Source organism: Triturus cristatus, chromosome 12 (genome assembly GCF_964204655.1).
Source record: "Triturus cristatus chromosome 12, aTriCri1.1, whole genome shotgun sequence".
In the NCBI taxonomy this organism is placed as follows: domain Eukaryota; kingdom Metazoa; phylum Chordata; class Amphibia; order Caudata; family Salamandridae; genus Triturus; species Triturus cristatus.
The window spans coordinates 527,938,647-527,960,776 of record NC_140595.1 but is presented as its reverse complement, the minus strand read 5'-3'; the positions used below and the strand labels follow the sequence as shown (position 1 = coordinate 527,960,776).

Sequence of the window (22,130 nt, the reverse complement as noted above, 5' to 3'; positions counted from 1 at the left end):
ACTCCATGCAGGCAATCGCCAAATAGTTTCGTAGTTGCTATACTGAGATGTACACATCTGAAGGGGAGGCAGAGCCAATGGAACTGGATGACTATTTGGGAGACATCGCCATGGTCTGGCTGTCTTCTGGGCAGTGGGATTGTTTATGTCAACCGATTGAGGCTGCTGATATTTGAGAGGCAATTTGTTTCTTGCCAAACAGGAAAGCGTCGGGGTCGGACAGCCTCATGTGCAAATTTTATAAGGAATTCACGGATGGGTCAATACCATACATGCTTGACATGTACACGGAAGCCTACAAAATAGGGAAGCGTTGAGCATAACTTTCTTAAAAAAAGACCAGAAATCCTCGTTCTGTGAGTCATACCGCCCCCTGTCACTCATTAAGATAGACGCAAACATTTTGGCAAAAATCTTAGCCACTAGACTTCAACCACTAATGCCGGACCAATCCAGGTTCATACCAGATAGATCCACATGGCACAATCTGCGAACATTTTTTGCGATCTTTCATATACTCGACCCTGATCTCCAAGCGGCGGCAGTTATGCTGGATGCTGCTAAAGCATTTGATTCTATAGAGTGGGGATACATGTTCCAAATATTACAGCGCAAAGGAATCCCTGTGGGCAACAGCAGATGGGTACGATTATTGTATACAAACCCCACGGCACGTATACGGGTGGGTGGGATCACGTCTGACCCAATGCGGATTGGAAGGGGTACCAGACAGGGGTGCCCTCTCTCGCCGCTCCTCTTCTCCCTAATGCTGGAACCTTTAGCCTGCATTATTCTGCAGCGGCACAGAGAGGCGGCTTTGCTCTTCGCACACAAGCCTGTGGGCATATAAGTAAATGCCGACGACATGCTGCTTTTCGTTAGAGACCGCAGATATACTTGGCGCCCATATTGCGTGAATATATCAGATTTCGGTACTTCTCAGGGCTCAGTATTAATTGGAATAAGTCACTGATAGTCCCACTAACCGGAAATACAACTGCCCATGCTCTGGACTTTCCCATTGTATGGTCATCTGATCCTCTTAAATACTTAGGGGTGTGGGTTCACCGCGATCCAGACATAGTTATACAGGAGAATTATGGTGCTGCATGTGCCAAACTGGAACAGCAGGTCGCCCACTGGACAAGGATGCCGCTGTCATTGGCTGACCGCATAGCCCTCATCAAGATGGTCGTTTTACCTGATTTTTTTAATACTTGTTTAGCCACATTTCAATAAAGTTCACCTAGCATTTCTTTAAAACAATGGTGAGGTTAGTCTGAGGAGGGAAGCAGCCCCGCGTGTGCTGGCATACCTTGATACTGGATTGCGGCAAGGGTGGTTTCAGTGTGCCTGAAATGTATTTGTATTATCTATGTGCACAAGCGCAATATGCGTACTATTAGTACAATCATCTCAAATTCAAACCGCATGTTGCGGGTGAAGATGAGTATGCACATCCAATTCCACTAAAATGTATGCTATCGCACACTCATAGAGGCACTCCCAAACCAGAAATTAATGCCATAGACACTAATATTGCGGTCTGGCAGGATTTGGGCCGACTGGCTGCGAAACTCCATTGTATGCCCCCTCACTCCCGCTAGCACATCATTCAGCATTATCAGTCACACAAGAAGCAGGTGCTATGCACACACTGGCAGTTACGTTATGGAAGAGGAGATGAAATATGTTCATAACCGATCACCGCTCTTCCTGTTTATATTTCATAGGCTCAAGGAGGCAATACAAGCACATTCTCATACCTTCCCAGCTGAGCCACAGACACTGCAAACTCTTAATTGCTCTTAGTTAGCCCCACGCGGCACAAGTTGATTGCCAAATTGTATAGAGCAGCCAGGGGTGAGAAGGTAATTGTGGAGGATAGGAGCCTCGCCAGATGGAATGCAAGGCTCCACCCTCAGTTAACGCAAGAGGAATGGGACTATTGCTGCCAACTCACTAGCGCATTTACATCAAATGGTAATATTCGTATAATTCATTTCAAATACCTTCATCAAATGTACCATACACCAGCTAAATTGTTTAAATATGGCCTTTGCGATAGCGATGCATGCAAGGGATGCGGGGTCTCAGGAGCAGACTTCTGGCATCTGGCCTGGGAGTGTGGCCGAGTGGCTGATTTCTGGGCTGAGGTACTGAACAGAATCCAGGTCATGACTACTTTCACCCTACAATGTACCCCGCAGTAATGCCTCTTTTGCTTTACGCCACATCTGAAGGGTGCCCTTGGTAAATTTATAAGAGTGACTTTGCTGCTGGCGAAAAGGAGGAATGGCGATGACATGGGAGGGCTCGGCTTTTCCACACCCAGATCACTGAATTAAGGACCTTGTGTACTGCAGGGAGAACCTTGAACTATATGCTGAGGAGCTACCAGCACCATCTAGGCCAAGAGATATTTGGGAACCACTAATGCAATATCTGCGGACTAAGGATCAAGGCGCATCCTCTGAAAGTGAAGATGGATAAATCTGGTCATGTATAAACTGTACTTTAACATGTGTAACAGCTAAAATGAATGTATTTGAGGACAGGTATATCACTGATCTGGTCGATCATAGGATCTTTCATTTTTTACGTTGGCTTTGTGACATGCACTTTTTTTTGTATTTAAAAAAAAAGAAAAAAAGGACGAAGTAACTAGCCGCGTCAGAATCGAGAAAGGTGTTTGGAAAGGATGGGTTTTGGCACCAACTATTTTTTCACTATTCATAAATGATGTATTGCAATATTAAGATGCACCTTATTATGGTGTGCTAAAAATAGGAGTGCAAAAAAAACCAGCACTGCTGTTTGCAGACAATACGCTCCTAATTTAAAAAATCCCTCAAGATTGCAGACCCTGGTCGACCATTTAATGATGTTTTGCTCTGATTGAGGATTGGGGTTAAATGCACTGAAAGCTAAGTACATGTCCTTTAACCTCTATAGATTGCAGAAGACCCACTTTAAAGCCGATAACCAAACGATTGAGCGTGTCGCAGCTTTGGATTATTTTGGCGCTAGGCTGACAAGGAAATTTGTTTGGATGTTTCAAATCAATAAGAGTGTATTAAGACCACAGCATCAATACAGGAAATCCTTAAATTATATAAGAAAACAAAAAATAAATAATTTCCTTCCAGTTAAGGCTAAGGGGCGGCATTATTTGGATTCAAACTATGGGGACACGCTTAGGATACCAGGTTAACGATGGTGGAAGATAGATCTGTGCAATCATTAAATAATCTTCCACACACCATTCTACTTGCACTGCAACGCATCCAATGAACTAGACAATCTATTAAGATCCAACTCAAAAAATGAAATGCCTCTAGCAATACTCAATGCAGACTCCAAATCCGAGTTATAAATGGATAATCATCTCTCCTGAATTCTGCGATTGTTTTTTTTCCCAATTAACTGATCTTATATTATTTTATCCTTAAGATCTCAATAATTGCACCCGGCATCCAACTTCCTTGGAGATGCAACAAAGTCACCTATGGAGTCACAAGGTTGCTGCGCTTTCTGTAGAATTTTATGTCTCTCCAAAACTACGTTCTTGGCAGGATAAAATCGTTAATGGAACATTTTAAGAACAGAAGCATACTCACCCAAAGTTTCAACAGTTATGAGTTTTACTGCAGCACTTTCTTGAACCTTTTCTTCCTGCATAGGTAAACAAATGTAAATAGCTCAAACTGTGTGTCCAAGATTGTGTATTAGAACAACATTTGTTTCTTCTTGGTGAAATAGTCGCGATCTACGGCCTCTAAATGAGCCTCAAAGACATCTTTCCATCTCTGCCAGTCTAAAGGAGGTGCTCCTGGTCCTGATAAGAATGGAAGAGAAGCTAATACTCTCTCCATGATGCAAATAAGATTAACAGATGATATAACAGGTTACCAAGTCTTACCAGAATGTACAGAAGCAGAAAGGGCCCGCCAAAAGTGTGTGTACTGTTGGTTTTCATTTTCCTTAGAACCATTAAGGAATGTACAGCATGAAACTGCTGAAGGTCTGGAAACAAAATGAGGGACGCGAGGACACGCGTCACGTGCTACTGATATCAGAAGTTAACTTGACCGATGGACACCACACGTGCACAGAGTACATCGCACACCTGAAAAATACACCTCAACAGACCACAAAAACACATTTGCACAACTGGCACAACACGGGAAATTCACCACAATATGGGTACGATGGGCCGGCAAACATCAAATAATTGAGCAGACAGCCAAAGTGGATGCCAGGGAACCACCGGGAGGCAGGCATCTCCTAAGAACTGCAACAAATGTCAGCTGCAGTGGAAAGTTGGTGGTAGGAGGTATCGAAGCTTCAGCTCGTGACGTCCATATTACCAGATACGGTGATCACATTGTGACTACAACAGATGCTTAGGATGTGAGAAAAGCAGCACCCTGTTCTGAAAACATTTCTTGTATCCATCTCTTCAGAGATGGCCAGTGGCACGGCTAGAACGTCACCTGCTGAATAACCAGAAAGACCCAGCCTACAGGAGCAGCAGAGTGTGTATTGATTTGGCCTGTGTGACAGCCAGTGAATTGAAACTATCCATCTATTTGTAATGAATGTTCAGTCAGGCATGTTCCTGCTAAACTGTGTTTTCATGCTAGAACTCCTGGAGTGCATGCAGAATGTTATTATTTGTGCCAGGGCAGTTGGGTGGGGGCCTGGATGCAAGTGGCTGTTCTTGGGAGTTCATAAAACACACATGAATATGCCTGTATTGTGGCTCTGTGTTTGAGGAGTGTAAGACATCAACAGATTACAATACACACCTCTAAGGTGATAGGTCCTTATCTATCCAGCAGCTCTGAATGAATGATGCACATTTGTAAAGCGCACAGCTACTCAGCAAGAGTGTCCTGGCGCTAATAGTCTCCGTCTAGCAGACCACATGTCCACCCCTAACCCTGGAATAACCAAGTTTTAAGAAGTTTCTCAAAGACAGCCAGGTCTGAGAGTAAGCAGGAGTCGGTTCCAAACTTGGGCTTCGAGGAGCCTGCAGGAACTTCCTCCTGACCGGGCTCGGCGTATTCTGGGGATGCTTGCCAGGCCATGGAGGATGACCTCTGAGTTCTGGCCAGCATGTAGTGACTACCTCTTTTCCTGAGATATCCAGTGCCCCTACCACAAAGGGCTTTGAAGAGCAGTACCGGGGCCTTAAATTTGATCCTTCCACTCATGGGGAGCCAGTGTAATGCCTTCAGGTGTGAGGACATATGAGTCCTGGGCTTGAGCATTAGAACAAGTCTGGCAGCAGCATTTTGAACCACCTGCAAGAGCTGGAGGAGATAGTCTGGGAGGCCTAGGTACAAAATATTGGCATAATCCAGTCTGGAAGTAACCAGTGCCTGGACCATGATTTTCCTGGTGTCCAATGAGAGAAGTGGAAGACATTTTTCAACATACGTAGAAGGCCAAAGCAGATGCCGACTACAGACTGGACTTGAGATCTCATCGAGAGAGCTCTGTCAATATAGATGCTCAGAAGTTTTACCCTGGTTTGCGCTAAGAGAGGAGACATCTCCTCAGGCCACCAACGTCTCCACTCTTCTGCGAGCGGGGTGCCAAAAAAGATGTTTTCCGATTTCTCTGAATTACATTTCAATGGTTCCTCCTAAGCCAATTGAACACCATAGTGAGGCAAGATCTGATCTTATCACCATCCAAGTCAGCTCCCTTATCACAGGTGAAAATCAACTGTGTATCATCAGCGTATGATATTGTTTTTGCCCCACAAGATTCTGCAAGTGGAGCGAGGGGCGACATATGTAGATTGAAAAGAGTGGGACTCAATACAGATCTTTGTGGGACCCCCCACTTTCAAGCCAGGAATGGAGGAGTCCAAATTTCCTGACTTCTGTCCTCAAGGAAGTAAGTCAGCCATTCCAGCGCAGATCAGCCTATTCCGAGGTCTCTCAACCTATCCAGGAGCCTGTCATGGGGGACCGTGTCGAAGGCCGCCGACAGGGCCAATAAAATTAGAGTGGGTCTGCCTCCCTGAACAAGCTTCTTTTTGATGTGTTTAGCCACCTCCAACAGAGCAGTTTCAGTGCTATAATTAGACCTGAAACCAGATTGACTGGTGCGCAGAAGATTATTATTCTCTGCATAGTCAGAAATGACTCTGTTCACATATTTCTCCTAAACCTTAGAGAAAGACGGTAAAAGAGGTATGGCCCTTTAATTGGCAGCCAAATGTGAGTCAGCTGCCGTTTTTTAAGGAGCGGAAACATTTTTGCGTGCTTCCAGATGGAAGGCATATGGCCCGCTGAGGGGGAGGACTTCAGAACATTATTGACCACTGGGTTTATGACCGCAGCCACAGAGGCCAGCAATTTCGCTGGACACGGGTCAGCGGCGAGCCAGACTTAATACCCTTCAAAATATCCAGAGATATCTCCGGCTGCAGCTAAGGTATCTGTAATAGAGCTGGGGCTCCCCGGTGGGACGCTCCCTAGCAGGAGCATGCAAGTGTGCGTGGTCATCAGGAGGCCCCCCTGAAAAAGAGTTCTGAATAGTCACGATCTTCTCATGGAAGAACGTTGCCAAATGGTAGGTCTATCCAGCCGAATGCAGGAGCTCCCTGATGGCAGCCTTAGGAGCTGCGAAAGATTTCACAATATTAAAAATCTCCTTTCCCTTATTGTTGTAAGTCTCGATTTTATTTTCCAGATAACTCTTCTTGACACCATTGACATTGGTATAGTAAGATTTCAATGCCACCTATACTCCAATCTATCCTCAAGATTATAGTTTTTCCGCCACTTCCTTTCCAAATGTTAATATACGCTTTTGCTAGTTCCCAGAAGATCATTGAACCAGGGGGCTGAGGGACTGGCCTTCTTGGACGTACATATCTGCAAAGGAGCTAATTCATGGACGTTCTGCATTAACCGGGATTCCAGTGGCAGTGCGTCCCCATCAGGGTTACCTGATAACGGAGAGACAGAGGATTTAAGAGCGTCGCCCAGAGCGGACAGAGAAATTCTGTTCAGGGCTCTATATTTATTTTCTACCCTACTCGGGAGATCCTGGCCGTCGGTCCAAGCGCTGGGCACCCTAAAACTGATTAGGCAGTGGCCTGACCAGACCAATGGTCGAGGCGATCAACCTCCTGCTCAGCGTTTGAAAAAATCTGGTCTAGGGTATGTCCCAAGCTGTGAGTAGGAAGGGATACAAAGGGGACTAGGTTGAGCCCTGTAAGAGTCTCTGTAAGGGAGACGACACTAGACTCCATAGGTTTATCCACATGCAAATTTAGATCACCTAAAACCATGAAGTACCTGAGTGCCTGGGGAGCAATCACCCCATTAAGTGATCTGAAAAAGGTCCAGGAGGCCTGTAAATGAGAACACCGGCCAGGCATTGGTGAGACAAAAGAGTGCAGCGGAAACCCAACATTCTGCATCCTCTAAGTCTTCCATGTTAATCACCTTGTACCGGGGTGGGATAGCTGAGGCCATAGTTGCAATAGCTCTGACATGTCTTTCAATCTTTTCCAGTATTTTACACCGGTCGTACCATTTGTGAGGGTATGAATCATGTATCAGGGATATTCAGTAACTGTTTGTGATGTCCGGCTCGAACAAGTCCATCCCAGAATGTGTTGGTCACCATAGTCACTCATTCTGGGTAATGCAGCTTCTGGATGAGGTATGAAGCCAACAGCACAAGAACTAAGGGCCAGATGCATCAATACACTGTTTTGCGATTCCCTAATTGTGAATCATTGCGTTTCGCAATTATGAATTCGCAAAACGGCATGCATGAAAGTCTTTTGAACACTTTCTGCGAATCCTAGGGGATCGAAAAATGACCTACCTCATGAATATTAATGAGATAGGTCGCAATTTGTGACCCCCTAAGAATCGCAAAAATCACAGGGATGGTGGCCTGCTGAGGTCAGCAGACCACCATGTCTGTGATTGCTTTTAAATAAGGCAATCTTTTTTTTGTAAAGCAGTCTGTTTTCCTTCAAGGAAAACAGGATGCTTTACAAAAATAAAAATGAAAAGTTTTCCTTTCCTTTTTTAAGAGCAGGCAGTGGTCCGTGGGACCACTGCCTGCTCTTAACAAATGCTTTTACAAACATTCACAAAGATGAAGGGGTCCCTTGGGGACCCCTTCCCATTTGCGAATGGGTTACCACCTACATAAAGTAGGTGGTAATATTTGAATGTTTTGAAACCGCATTCATGGTCACAAAACATTCATGCATACCGTTAGGATTCGCTATTTGGAAGGGACGCCCTAAAGCTGCCCCTTCCAACTAGCGAATCGCAAACCCATTTTGTCATTCGGTAACAGGTTACCGAATCGCAAAATTGGGTTTGCTGCATCTGAAACGCATTTTTTGCGTTTGCAAACGGAAAAATTGCTTGATGCATATGCCCCTAAGTGTTTTAAATTAACTATGCCGGACTGTTTTATATATTGCTTTGACTCTTAGTTTACTCACTAACAGTTTGCACCCAATATTTCCCTTTATTTCATTATCCCTGACACACATCGTTAGTCCTTTTATTGCAGGGTCCTTCATCCTGCCTTGGCCTCATCTCCTGGCTTTCCCAGCTCCATCCTCCACCAGCCCTGCCTTTTTCCTTCAGTATCAAGCCCATATTCTGACTTCTCCTCTAATAACATAATTCTCTGCTTCTCGTTCCTGCATTACCTGAAGTTCCTGTCTTATGGTATCTTGTTGTTAACTGATCATTCCAGTTTATTGGGTGTTGGATATCATGGAGGTATCAGGCAAGAATTATCCAGGCCTTTCAACATCCTCAAAGAAGGCAGGAAAGAGAGTCCAAGCTCTATTTTCTGCTAAATTATTGGATACCTTGCACCTGTAAAGACGGCTTCTTGGTAGAAGTACATACAAATGTTACAGTTGACAAAATGGAGGAGGTCACTGCTTGGCCTCATGAAAGACAGTGGGAATCCCTATTTTAGAGGAGAGTAAATGGTCCACTGTATACAGACATACGCTTGCTAGATCTAGGAATTATTGGCCAATTGAGTGTAAGACTTATCCTTGCTGGCAAGATATGACGTCCACCTGATCACCTATCAAGAACAAGAATAATATTTGATAAGGGATAGTGTAAGGGTGTGCTCCTTATGAGTAGCCTTAGGTCAGTATGATGGTGTTTTGCATTCCAAAACGGGGAGCGCCGAGGCCCTGATCAAGGCCCATCAACTTGCACCTCTCCCCTGACAACTCCTGGTGCATAGCTTTAATCATGGCACCCCACAATAATCCAGCAGTCTCATGGTCATGATTTAGCTTTTTACCCTGGGCCAGGGAAGGTAAGGAGGACAGGAGTCAAACCCCATCAGCGATGCCAACCTCACCAACTTAAAGGCTGGTCAGATATAAACCCCTCCTCTGCACAGTCAATGAATGAAGGGGTCCAGAGCTCAAGTCTACGCACAGAAGACATGCACCTGCTCTTCTCTGCGCTCTGGTTGCCTTCCAGAGGGAAAGGACTTAGTCACCTGTTAGGGCAACTCTGAGGATGGACTAAATCCAGGGCAGGCATCACCCAGAAGCATCATGGTCAGAAAAATGGGGCAAGGCCCCGGGCCCCCTTTTTCATTGTGCCTTGAGATCACCTCATATGACCATTTTCAATAGAAGTTCTCCAAAACACTAAACAGGAAGAGGATGTAATCTGAGGTGAACTTGATGAACATTGACCTGTGGAAGCCATCATCCATGGGGCATCCTTGTCACAGATAGAGGCCGCTCAGAAGGCGGGAAAGCATATTAAACCTTGCAGCCAGGGAACACTTACTCCACAAATACCCACACATACCCACACATGACACCACCCCTATTGCTTTTTCTATCTAGGGCTCAAGATGCATGTCCCTCATTGGGCTAGACAAACCGACAGAGGTATGTGAGCTGAAATGCCTGTTACTTACAGGCAAGCATCAAACCGCTACTACATATATGTAATGGAACAATTACAGCACTGGCCCATTATTAGTAACCCACTATTATTAATACAAATTGATTGTAGATGAACTGATGACCAGAATGTCATGCATTCAAAATCGTGGACTGTCTGCTCTTTTTGCTCTTCTAAACAATACCTTGATTTCTCTCATGAGGCAACTCCAAATCAGAAGGAGGTGAGCAACAAGTTTTGCAAAACATATTTTATTTTTTATACTTTTTTTAGGTATGTTTATTGGCATTTAAACATTGTCTCATGCGACATCTTAATTTACAGAAAAGCTGTCCACTACTTTGCTATTCACAGGGAATTGCTCACTGGCATTACAATAATAGGATTGCTTGTTTGGAACATCTCAGAATTTTCCAATATGGGTTCGATGTATTGATTGCTTGTATCTATATGGCTTAGTTCCTACGGTTCTCAACTGAAGCCAATGTGTGCATACCCTCCACCTATCTCATAACCAATGGAGCTGAGTGTGGTTTCTGATACGCTCTCATTATCATATAGTGTTGTGGTTCTCATGGGACTCTAAATGTGGGCCAATAGGGAAACGGGAAACTGGGAGAAATCTTAACGAAATAAACTAGCCACCCAATAAAACAGTATATTAACTACATCTGTGATGGGGGGAGGGAGGGCCGGACGCATTCTGAACTACAGGAGGGTGTGTAATATGGGTTGCCATCGAACAGTGACCACTAAACTATTCACTACACATGGTGGTCATGGTGGGGAGTCTGTGTCTGTGGGGGTAGGTGTTAGCTAGCCGTAACACCTAGTGTGGGGTGGGCCTTAACCTTGGGTCACTCATTTCCTTTCATGACCACTCTCATCTATCGCTCTGTCTGAAGCGGACCCTCCGCCCCCTCATCCCTGGGGTCACCCAGCTCTGAGTCTGTGTACCCCTCCGGGCATCCCAGCTTGGCAGAATCTCAGCTCATTGCTCAGCCAGTGGGTGCCTGCGAACTCCCGAGGCATCTTCCCATCTAAGGGCCGGACCATCTGCCTCAGCCCATGTAGTGACATCCCTCACCCAAGTCTCTAGCTTTGGTCGCCTCTCTGTCTTCCACGCCATTGCTATTCTTCGTCTAGATAAAGCGAGAGCTAAGTCTGTAAATTTAGAGCCCACCTTATGTTATTTAGCTCTGGAAAATCCTCCTAACAGACAGATCTGTGTGTGAAGGGAAAAGTGCGTCCCTTTGTCGTCGGAAGCTGCAGCAAAGCTTCAGTCCCAAAAATAAATCTGTAGTGTGAGGTACCCTCTCGTCATATGACACAAGTCTGAACCTAATACTCAACAACGGGGACATCCTCGGGGGTCCCCCCCATATGTGACCTGCAGTCTGTACGGTGTAAGGAAAGTCAGATGTAGGTAATTAAAATTGCATATATTTCAGCCTCAAATTACGTGAAACCTTCTTTGGGTAGTCAAGCATCCTACCCCACTCTCTGTAAAATCTTGGCCCAATATCCCCTCCCATAGGGCTCTGAGAGCCAGTAGTGGCCTCTCTCCTCCCCATTTCATTCAGCTCTTACAGCACCATGTCACGCAGAGCCCATAGAAATAAGAAGATGAAGCTCTGAATGGGACGGAGGTCCTTCCCGGTCCGGTGTCCCACAGACTTGCAAAAGTCCCTAATTTATTTTGTATTCAATTAAATGAATCCATCATATAGCAAACCTTTCCCAAGTTGGAAAATACATTTCTAACACATACATGAAGAAAAAACACAAGAATGATCACATTCTAAAGAGTAAATCAGCTTTTCTGGATTAGGCAGTGCTAAAGGGGCCATCTATGCAGACAAAAAACACAGTTCTCTTTAATTAGTCCTGATAATCTAGCAATCAGCAGCAGTAGCTATTCTAGAATGTTCCTTTGTTTGTATTTGTTTCCTTGGGCTTTGAGACCATTAACTTGATAGCCATTTAAAGGTTGTCCCAAAAAACTGATTATCGTTGATCTCTATGCTCTCACACTCGCAGAGCACTTCTTGACTGCTGAGATGCATCAAAAAAGCCAAATTGTGTCATTGACCTTTTAATACAGAGACAACTGGTCATGAGATTTCTGGCTCCACTCTAACGTAGGAGTCCTCTTCAGAACAAGATGGTCCCGAAAATGTTGATTACAGTGATATACAATTAAAGTTTCAAGTGTGGTAAACTAAAATCATCGGAAACTAAAGCGATAAATATATTCGCACTAATTATTCCAAATTAGATATTTTGTTGGTCCTTCTTTACATAGTGCTGCAAACCAAGGGAATATTCATCTACAGAACCCAATCAATGTTTCCTTATAAAAACAACTCCTTACTATAAAAATAAATCACAGACACAGACGAAAACCTCTCTGTGATGCCTCCGGGATCTATCTTTGTGTGTTGGCGGATTCATAGATTGGTCTTCCATGTCACAGAAGTCTACATTTTTCATAAACAATGGGGTCATTTGTCTTCCACGTTCTGGCAAAACACATCTCCTTCACATTTCCCTTAGTTCTCTTATTTTTGGTATGTACATGGGCTTCCTTGGTGAGAGTAGGAAGGTAAGCCTGCTGTTCTTTGTCTGAAACAATATATACAATAGAAGCTTAAACGACCATTTTGCTGTTTGTATGAATTAGAGCTCATATAAAACACAATTAATTGGAAAGTAGTCAGGCATCGATCCGGGAAAGAGCCTTGGAAGTTGTGATGCCTGACCCATTGTCGATAACTGTAGATAATTCTGATGCGACCCTCAGCACATGTACATATCTGAACCTAGAGTCTAACCTCTTGCTCTCACTCGGAGGCAATGTTAATAGATTTTTTGTCCTACACCGAATGCTACTGCTCAACATTTAATTTGTATCGTGTATTCAAGATTTCTCTGATTGTATGTTCATATTGCAAACAATAAATAAAAACATTTGTAGAAAGTAGTCAGGCATCCTATAAAGTAGTGGTAGTGAATAATTTAAAATTGTAATCAAAAGTTGGGTGTTTGGAGTGGGGTGCTGGGTGGGAATTCTTCAGAGGATGGGTTGGGTGGCTTAATATCAGCGGTGAACCTCAACCTCAGTTTGCTTTATTTGAGATGTGTTAAACATTATCTTCTCAGGCTTGACAGTGCAGCTGTCTGCAAGATGTGTTTTATCTCTTCCATAAAGTACACATATAAAGGGCTTTGGTTCTCCCCAGAGGAGGTTTTCTTTCTCACTTCATGATATTGGTTCTTTAGTGTTATCTTTCCACTTTCCAAGAAGTGATTCAATTGGAATACACAAAGAGCTGTTTTACTACTGAAAAGTAGGCTCTGCTTGTCACATTCTTTATCGCCTATATACATTCCATACTGTAAGCAAACCCTTTTTCTTACTTTTTCCCCAGGATTGGCAAAGCCAATAGAACCGTCTTTAATGTTATAAACAGCATTTGCTAATATGTGTAAACAGCATTTGTAAATGTTCACATGCAATGGCATATAGAATCCAGAATGATTGGCTTTGCCAACTCTTGTTTTTGCGGAGGAATCACCACACACTATGCAGATAAAGGTGACAACTGCTGCTTATTTACTGAGTTCTGAACCTATAATCCAACTTGTTCCCTTTTTTAGTTTTCAACTTACTGTAGTATGCAGCGTGGTAGTGCACTCATTTTGATTCTTTCTGTCTAGGTGGGACTTACTTTCTTATCTCAAGAAGTCTTGGACCGGAGCTGGGAGGTTCTATTGGTCTAATTTTTGCATTCGCAAACGCAGTGGCTGTGGCGATGCACACTGTGGGCTTTGCTGAAACTGTCAGAGACCTGATCAAGGTAAGTGCTCAGGATGGTCTATTTTTGTACCAAGGACACAGAGGTGCAGAAATGACATACCATGAGCACTCAGTAAGATGAGCATAGACCTCATGAAGAGACTTGATTTGCTAAGGCTACATTTTGTTTTCTCTCAATCACTTTCATTCATTTTTATTTGAATTAATTTGTTGGGTACCTACAGTAAAGCTTTCTGATACTGGGGCACCAGGAATCATATGGCAGACGTGCCCCATGAATGTTGCGTCTACTTTTTGCACCCCAGGTTCCCTTCTGTATTACAGACAAAGACAAATACGCTGCCTTCCCATTCTGTAGTACCAGTTGAGTGAGTGCACATTTTGCACCTACTGACATATTAAAGTGGCACTGTCTCATTTGCACCAGGGCTTGGTCCCATGCAAATGAGGGAAAGATTTTGATGCATTACTAACATGGGAACATTGGGAAACAGATGGTTGGGAGGGATCAAGTGGGTGCACCTCCTGAGGGTGTCCTTTATTATGGAGTGCAGGAGTTTCAGGGACTCCACCAGGCACCTCTCATCAGTGGGTAGATTCACATAATGCACCTGCCTTCAGGGGGAAGCCTGTGCATTCTTTAAAATCAGGACAGTCCATAAATACTATTGTGGATTTGGGACCATCACCAGCACTCTGCTTAGCATTATTTATATTTTCTTAAAATACGAAAGGAACTGTGTGAATTCATAATTACATTATTGTTGAAGATGAAACCACAATTTACAACAATGATCCTGCCTCGGTCTCGCTGAACGGATTTATTGGTTTAGCCAACACGTTTTGCCCCAACGAGTTGGATACTGAAATTTTTCAAGGGAGGAATGTGGGATCTTTCATTTTAGTAAGTAATGCTTAATGCTATTGAAATTGCTTTCATCAGTACATAGTATTCGAGTCCTGTTGATGCTCCTACTTTAAAAGCTGGATCGGGATTTTAAATCCACCTGTCTGTCTTTCAATGATATACTGTCCTCAGTACAGGTGTGTGTGGGTTTGTGACTACATGAAGTGGGTGCTTTTCGTGAATCAGTGCATGGTCCCATCTTGCACACGAGGAGAGTTCACTAGGCACATACCAGGAACATGCACTGTGTTACTGTAATATGCCCCATATGTCTAGTGCTGATCCTAGTTTTGAAGATTATAGCTAAACCCCCTTAAAAGAATAGCATCTTCATATGTTCTGCTTCTAAACATGTAATTATGGAGCCACGGGTCCTGAAAATGCATTATGCTGTATATGGAAACATTGAAAACCGCATTATATCATCTCAAGTTACAAATACATATTGAAAAGTAGAGTTTCCTGTAGGTGGTAGTGATTTGTCCAAAAATACTTACAGACAGAATTAACTTGTCTAGGTCCATATGTGGTTTCTAAAAGTGTATATTTCCAACAGTGGTTGGACAACTATGGCAAAGCAATTTTACTGGCCATTTTCTCTCCTAATGAAACATTCCTTTACCAAGTGAAATGTTTATATGATGCACATATCATAGGCCAGAATATAAAAAGAGTCATTTAAAAATGCCACTTTCTACTGTAGGAATAGTTGATTTTGTCTGATGGGGAAGAGGACATAATTACAATAACTAGACTCAGGGTGGCCAAGATGATTGTCCTGAAGCCAATGCAGTACGAACATGTTTACAGGAGCCCAGCTTGTGTTATTCTGTCTCTGGGCGTGCACTATTTCTAGCACAGGCGATATGGTTTGAGGGTTAAGCCCTCAGATGTTCAGTCCCATGTCAGAAGGAGAATGAGTAGGCCCAACAGCCAGACAGCTCAGGAAATGGCACAACAAGACCAGATCATGGCCTAATACTCCACAACAAGGGGTGACGAATTGCATGTATCAGGAACAACATATACCCTTGTTGAGGCTCTTCTGCGAGGTAGGCAAACATCTGCGCACTCCCCATGCTGGAAAAGGCAGTTTAATCTACAAGTCTTACACAAAACCACACTACAGAGGTATAAGTACGAGACTGAAAGATGTGCTATAAAATACCCGATAAAGCATAGCTTTGTAAGCCTCAGTGTGATCAGGAATAACACCTCCATGAAGGAAGCATTATTGTTTTTTGTTTTTGTTTTAAAGTAGTATTTTCTGTCATAGCTACACTTTATTTTTTTAAATGTATTTTCATTTTCCTAGGAATCCGGTACAGCTATCGTTGACCCAACTAATGACATCAGAATAATTGGAGTTATCACAGTGACCTTACTGCTTGGGATATCCTTGGCTGGCATGGAATGGGAAGCTAAGGTAGGACTCAAAACTGCAAGCTTCATCGATTTGATATGACTTGGCCGTTGTCTTTCAGAAATCGGGTATTGGGAACGTGTTCTAAGCAAAGTTATGAAAGCCCCTGGGGATTGCAGGTTAGTGTGCATTGATACTATGACCTCAATAGTCTTGTAGCCCTTTGGCAGAACTGAACATTCTCGGACACCCAGGGTAGTCTCACTGACAGTCCCCTGCAAGGTGAGAGTTACCATTGCTCCCAAACGTTCATCACGATTGCTAGGAATGGGCCAAACAATGCATAAATGACAGACCAATATGAATCAGAGAAATGTTTCTTGCACCCTATTGTGACCTTTAATGCTCCTAATTATGGGCAACCCCAGGATGCCCGGTGGTTTAATTCCGACTGTTCTAGGGCCCATAAAGACTTAAAAAGTGTACTTCATGCTATTCCCCGTAACATAGATCTCGTTAAAGCATCAAATCCCAAATATAAAACAATAATTGAGGGTAGAAAAGCAGAACTGAGAAGTCTAGCATGGGAAGATCTAGAGAGAGCATGAGCCCTAAGAGATACAAAAATATTTTGGGAAATTATAAATTGCCCATTATTTACTGAAGAAGCTAGGCAGATGGATTCACTGATCCTGGGAGATGCTTGGGTAGCCCACATTACTGGCATCTTTAACCCCCAAAATGAAAAGGGTCGAGGAATACATAAGGGATTTGCCCGTAGATTTATTTGCAGCCACCCAACTCAGTCTATCTATCACAGTAACTGAGGTTGAGGAGACGCTAGCCCAGGGGTCCCTTCTGAAAGCACCAGGTCCTGATGGGGTCCCCCTTGACCTTTTTAAAAATAATCCAAACCTGTGGGCACCCCTGTTGACAAATATATTTAAGGCAGTAATTATTGGTCCAATGCCCGCATCCTGGAAGGAGGCAATAGTGGTCCTTGTTTTTAAAAAGGGTAATAGAAGTGACCCAGCTTGTTACAGGCCAATGTCGCTTATTGATGCCACAGCTAAGGTATTGGGTAGAGTTCTCATCACCCGTTTGGAGATATGGGCAACCACCACAGAAGTGATATCCAATACGCAATATGGTTTCAGGAGGGGGCTTGGCACACTGATCAATGCCTTAATTTGTCGTTAAATATCAATACGTGGGGGGCCAAGAAGGGCTCGATCCACCTGCCCTTCATGGATCTGTCTAGTGCCTTTAACACTGTTAACTAGCAGAAACTATGGGATATGCTAGAAAGTTTGGGTGTGGCACAAGCACTGATGTCGCTCATCCGTAGGCTACATTTTAATACTTCAGTCTCCATAAGATATGGCACTCAAGGGGGAAAAAACTGAGCAATTAGCTTCACCAGAGTGTGTCTGTCAAGGGTGCATCCTAGCCCCTTTTCTGTTTTTAATATATACAAGCGGTCTGGAGGCTTCCCTATTAAGTAGGAAATTTGATTTTCCCAAAATTGGCAGCAAATCTGTCCCCTTGCTATCTTATGCTGACGACGCGGTGCTAATGGCCATGACCGCAAATGTCCTTCAGAATTCTCTTGATACTTTTTTTGATTTTATGTTGTCACTTGATCTTAAAGTACATTTTATTAAATCATATATTATGGTATGCGGCCCAAAGAGTACAAAAACTAAGATTTTTGTAGAACAGACAAGAGCCGAGAAAAGGTTGAGGATTTTATGTACCTGTGGAACTTATTTAACAATAAGCTAAACTAGGACCCACTTGTGACAGCAAGAGCCCACCATACAACTAAGTCTGTGCATGGGCTATTTCGCTTTGCATGCAAATTAGGCCATAAGCCTGTTAGGGAAATAATCACCCTTTACAAAGCCAAATGTCTTTCAATTGCAACACATTGTGCAGGGGTGTGGGGGCATCACAATATCCGCCAACTACAAATAGTGGAAAATAAATTCACTAAAAGGCTTATGATGACACCTAACAGTGCCCCTAACCGCCTATGTCATGACGAATTGGAATTAGAGTATATAGAGGATCGCACATCTTGTGCCCCTCTACTCCTATGGGCGAAAATTTGGCTATCTGAAAAACTAATATTCTTGCGAGAAATAATAGAAGACTGTCAAAACTTGGCCAACTCCCTAAAAATACAATGGCTTCGTTTCGTGAAAGATGAATACTATGAAATAGAATTGGGACATTTCTATGATAGTCCTGAAAGCATCCCACTGAACACCAAAGTCATTATCAAAGGGGCGTTACATTCAAGGGGAAACATGCGTTATCCTCACGAAGATGAGATCAGTCCCATGCACTTGTCTCCTGCCCCATTTCAATATTATTTAACATTCACCACTAATCTGCAGATTAGATTTTATTTAACTAGATTTTGTTTAGGTCCTGTGCATTGTTTGCTGGCATTTCCACTCTAGAGTGGTTGGGTGAATGATCTCTCACCTTGTCCATGTGATAATCTTACAAGCCAAAGCACTTTGCACTTTATCTTATTCTGCACTTTATATAGAACGGCAAGCAGTACATTTTTAATCCCACTGTTCGCACTTGCACATATGTTGATGGTTTTAAATTCTTGCACTCACTGGCTACCCCTGATATCTGTATTGCAGTAGCCAACTATATAAAATTATCTTTGGCCATTAGGAAACGTTATGAGTAAGGATTCCCTGAGTTGTCTCACCGTAACTACCGTATTCAAGTCGCATGTCCCTGGTATTTTATGAATTGTTTTTAACATATTGTCTAGAACTGTTTATATGCTGTGATAATGTTTTTGTAAATGCTAGTGGTGTTATGAATTTCAAGTAATATGCATTTATGAAGGTCATGGATTGGAATCAACTTGGAAATTTTGGAAGTCTGTTCAGCAGCCATAATGGCCACTAGAAAAGCACCTTAATTTAGGAATTGACATGTCTCATAGTTTCTCTTTGTGAAGTTTTTTAACTGTCTGTTTAATTATTGTAGGTTGGCATTTAAGGCCATCACGTTTAGCCCAGTGAATGAATTTTAATGAAGCATGGAACGTTATTGTACGGCCATTTGCTCTAGGCTGGAAATCGATGCTGCTGTTGTTGATGCACTGAATGCCCTTTTTTGTACCCTTTTATGGCTGGTTAAGCCAAATAAAGATTTATTGATGATGATTCTTTATGCTAACCTCATTATTCTGTAAGTAAGACCTTGTATGGATTGGTGTATGGTCAGAAAAGTTCATTTCACCAGCATGTCGGTCTTGTATTAAAGGACTGCGACCAGAACTTAAAAAATGTGTGCAGTCCAAGAAGGTATTGTCTAAAGGTGTACACAGAACACTGATTCTCCTTTTGTAGAATAATAGGAGTTCTTTGGATAATTGCTCTAACACTCTTCATTTTTAATTTCACTGAGTTTGGCATAATGTAGGTAGCACCTAATCCAACATATTAGGTCTCCACTGATTTCAAGCCCACATGCCTCCATTACGAAATTTAACAGATTTCCTCCATGAAATCTAAATGTTTCAGCTTTGGTCTATGCTGACACTGGTAACCCACCTATGATCCGATGTTCCTTCCTAGGACTCGACATCTCAATTAATTGCTGCATTATTTCAGACTGAAATTCATTAGATTATTAAGTACAGTAGGGGATTGTATACCCAATGTGAAAGGAAATGGATAGATCCTTGTAGGGTCACCCACTTCGAAACAGGCATGCTCGCGTACATGTGCCCAACAAGTTGATGGGCGTGCCCGACAAGTAAATTAAAAGATAGGTAGTTATGCATCACCAGGTTCTCTAGTTAACGAGATAAGAGTTATGGTGGCTAGTTACCTGAAATTAATGAGGGGTAATAGTGCAGACAAAGTGGTTTATCATCAGACCGGTGTTATGGTAAACCTCCTGTTTCAGGTAGAAAACAAAAAAAAAGTTGGCATGGGCAGAATTTCGATTACACTGGAGTAATCAGAGTAATTTAGGTAATTCTGTGATTCTCTTTGATGCGGGATTACCAATAATTATGAGATTGCTCCTGCTCCCATTATTAATAGTAATTTGTGGGGAAAATCATAGTGCAAGAGCGCATTTGCTTGCTATTCATGTTCTGTTGCATTTAGTGCTATTTCTTAATGCAAAATGCATCTTCGTATCCTTTCAGTTATGGAAGCGGTAATAGTACAAAGAGCCACAAATGAATGGTGTTCAGTGTGACTTTGGGGCAGAAAGTTGGCTGAGCTTTTTGGGGCACAGTGTACATGCTGGATGTAGTGTATAGATTCTAGAAGTCAAAGAGGGAAAGGTGAAATGTTCAGACATAAAAATAAGGACAAGAGGTTACAAAATAAATGTCCTGTGGTTAGCATAACAGCAGCTGGAGGAAACGTGAGGGAATGTCTGTGGAGTGGTGAAAGTGTGTGGTAATAAAGTTGATCATTTTTTGAACGAGGAGGGGGAGTAATGGAGAAGGTCGACTTGAAAGCTGCAGCAGCAATTGAGATAGCTCATGACTAGGATGTTAATCAAGTATTTTAGTGTAGAAAGGAAAGTATGGTCAATTTGTCCGGGTGAAGTCAAATTGCTTGCTGATATTCCTGGTGGAGGGAGAGGATTTTTTAGAGAAGGTAATCTAAGTACTTAGAGTTTTGATGCAGAGGATCCTGGGTCATAAATATTTCAGTTTTGGAGGAGTTGAGTTTGACTGAAGTTCTACCCAGTGTCTGACGGTCTAAAAGTTATAGACCGTCAGAGCTCACAAATTCAAGGTGGGAGTTTCATACCTCTCAACATTTTGAAACACTTAAAAGGGAATTTTACAAACATGTCCCCTCTGGTGGCTCCTTCTATGTATGGCAACATGTAGTCGCATTTGCCACATTGAGCCTGGTTTGTGGGTACGTATATATTGCACGTCTGAAAGCTCTTTGCTTTTAGGCCTAGCAAGGTGGCCAACCTACAGGTCCTTGTGTGGTGCTGTTTGCTTTTGCCACAAGGGCCTGCCATATGGAAATAATGAATGGCATCCCGTGTCTCAATAATTGTAAGCATAATGCGTGGCAGTCAAATACAGAATGAAGCCAGGTGATGACAGTCAAGCACACTCAGTGTTTAAAATGTGGGATTAGGTGCAATGCAAATCTTGTCTCATCAAGAAAAGCACAGGTCTGTGACAGATTGATAGATTTATTAATTTGGATTAATTCAATATTTATATTGTTTTGCATAAGAAGTTGCTAACCGCTTTTAGGTAGTGGTAAATGCCAGAGCAAAACAAGAGAGAGCACAGTTTGCGTTCAATTCCAAATAGGCGGAAGTGATAAAACAAGTGCAAATATTATTTGTTAGGCGGTGTTGTTCACATTAGTGCATAAAAGTGTAGTGGCACTTTGTAAATAGCCTACTGTTGCAGCCTAATCATGTTTTTTCCATTCTCACTAAACTTTTTTGATCTTCTAGGCACAGGTTCTCTTCTTCATTGTTATCATGATTTCCTTTGCTAACTATTTGGTGGGGACAGTCATTCCTGCATCAGAAGACAAGCAGTCAAAGGGTTTCTTCAGTTACAAAGGTACAGTGTCTCTAAGCTGGAAGCTAAGTATATCAGTTTCATGCCACAACACATGGACACAGCCTCTTCTCTTTAACTCCTCTAGCAACATTTTTCACAAGCACTGGAGGGAGTGTCAATAATTAACACAATCTTGGTCTAACAGCTGTATTCTATTTGCTCATAACAAATCTTCTAATCCATTTACTTTCACTGGAAAATGAATGCACGAACTCCTCTTCGTCGGTCAATACATATTTATTTATAGTATTGGTGACTCCCTTCTGTCTGCCATGACGCGTTTCAGCCGGAAAACGGCCTTGATCACGGTCGCCAGTAGATAGTTATAGTTAGGACCGTGTTTCCATAGGAAATCTCAAAATTCTATTTTGAATAACTTTGGTGCCGGTTGACGAATCTTCGCGAATTTTTCAAAACTAATGGGGCGCTCCGCTCAGCTCCTACCCTGAAAGTCTCGGGGTGATTCATCAAGCGGGGGCCGAGAA

At 42.8% G+C, this 22,130-nt stretch overlaps 1 protein-coding gene across 2 annotated transcripts in view; it reads left to right on the top strand.

The window, feature by feature from the left end:
• Positions 1 to 22,130, top strand: part of SLC12A3 (solute carrier family 12 member 3) — a 297,158-nt gene that overhangs the window by 47,434 nt on the left and 227,594 nt on the right. For both annotated transcript variants that reach the window (XM_085637358.1, XM_085637357.1), the window contains exons 5-7: positions 13,674 to 13,813; positions 15,996 to 16,106; positions 21,534 to 21,645. In XM_085637358.1, coding sequence (XP_085493484.1) covers positions 13,674 to 13,813; positions 15,996 to 16,106; positions 21,534 to 21,645 — 363 coding nt within the window. The remainder of the gene's footprint in view (positions 1 to 13,673; positions 13,814 to 15,995; positions 16,107 to 21,533; positions 21,646 to 22,130) is intronic.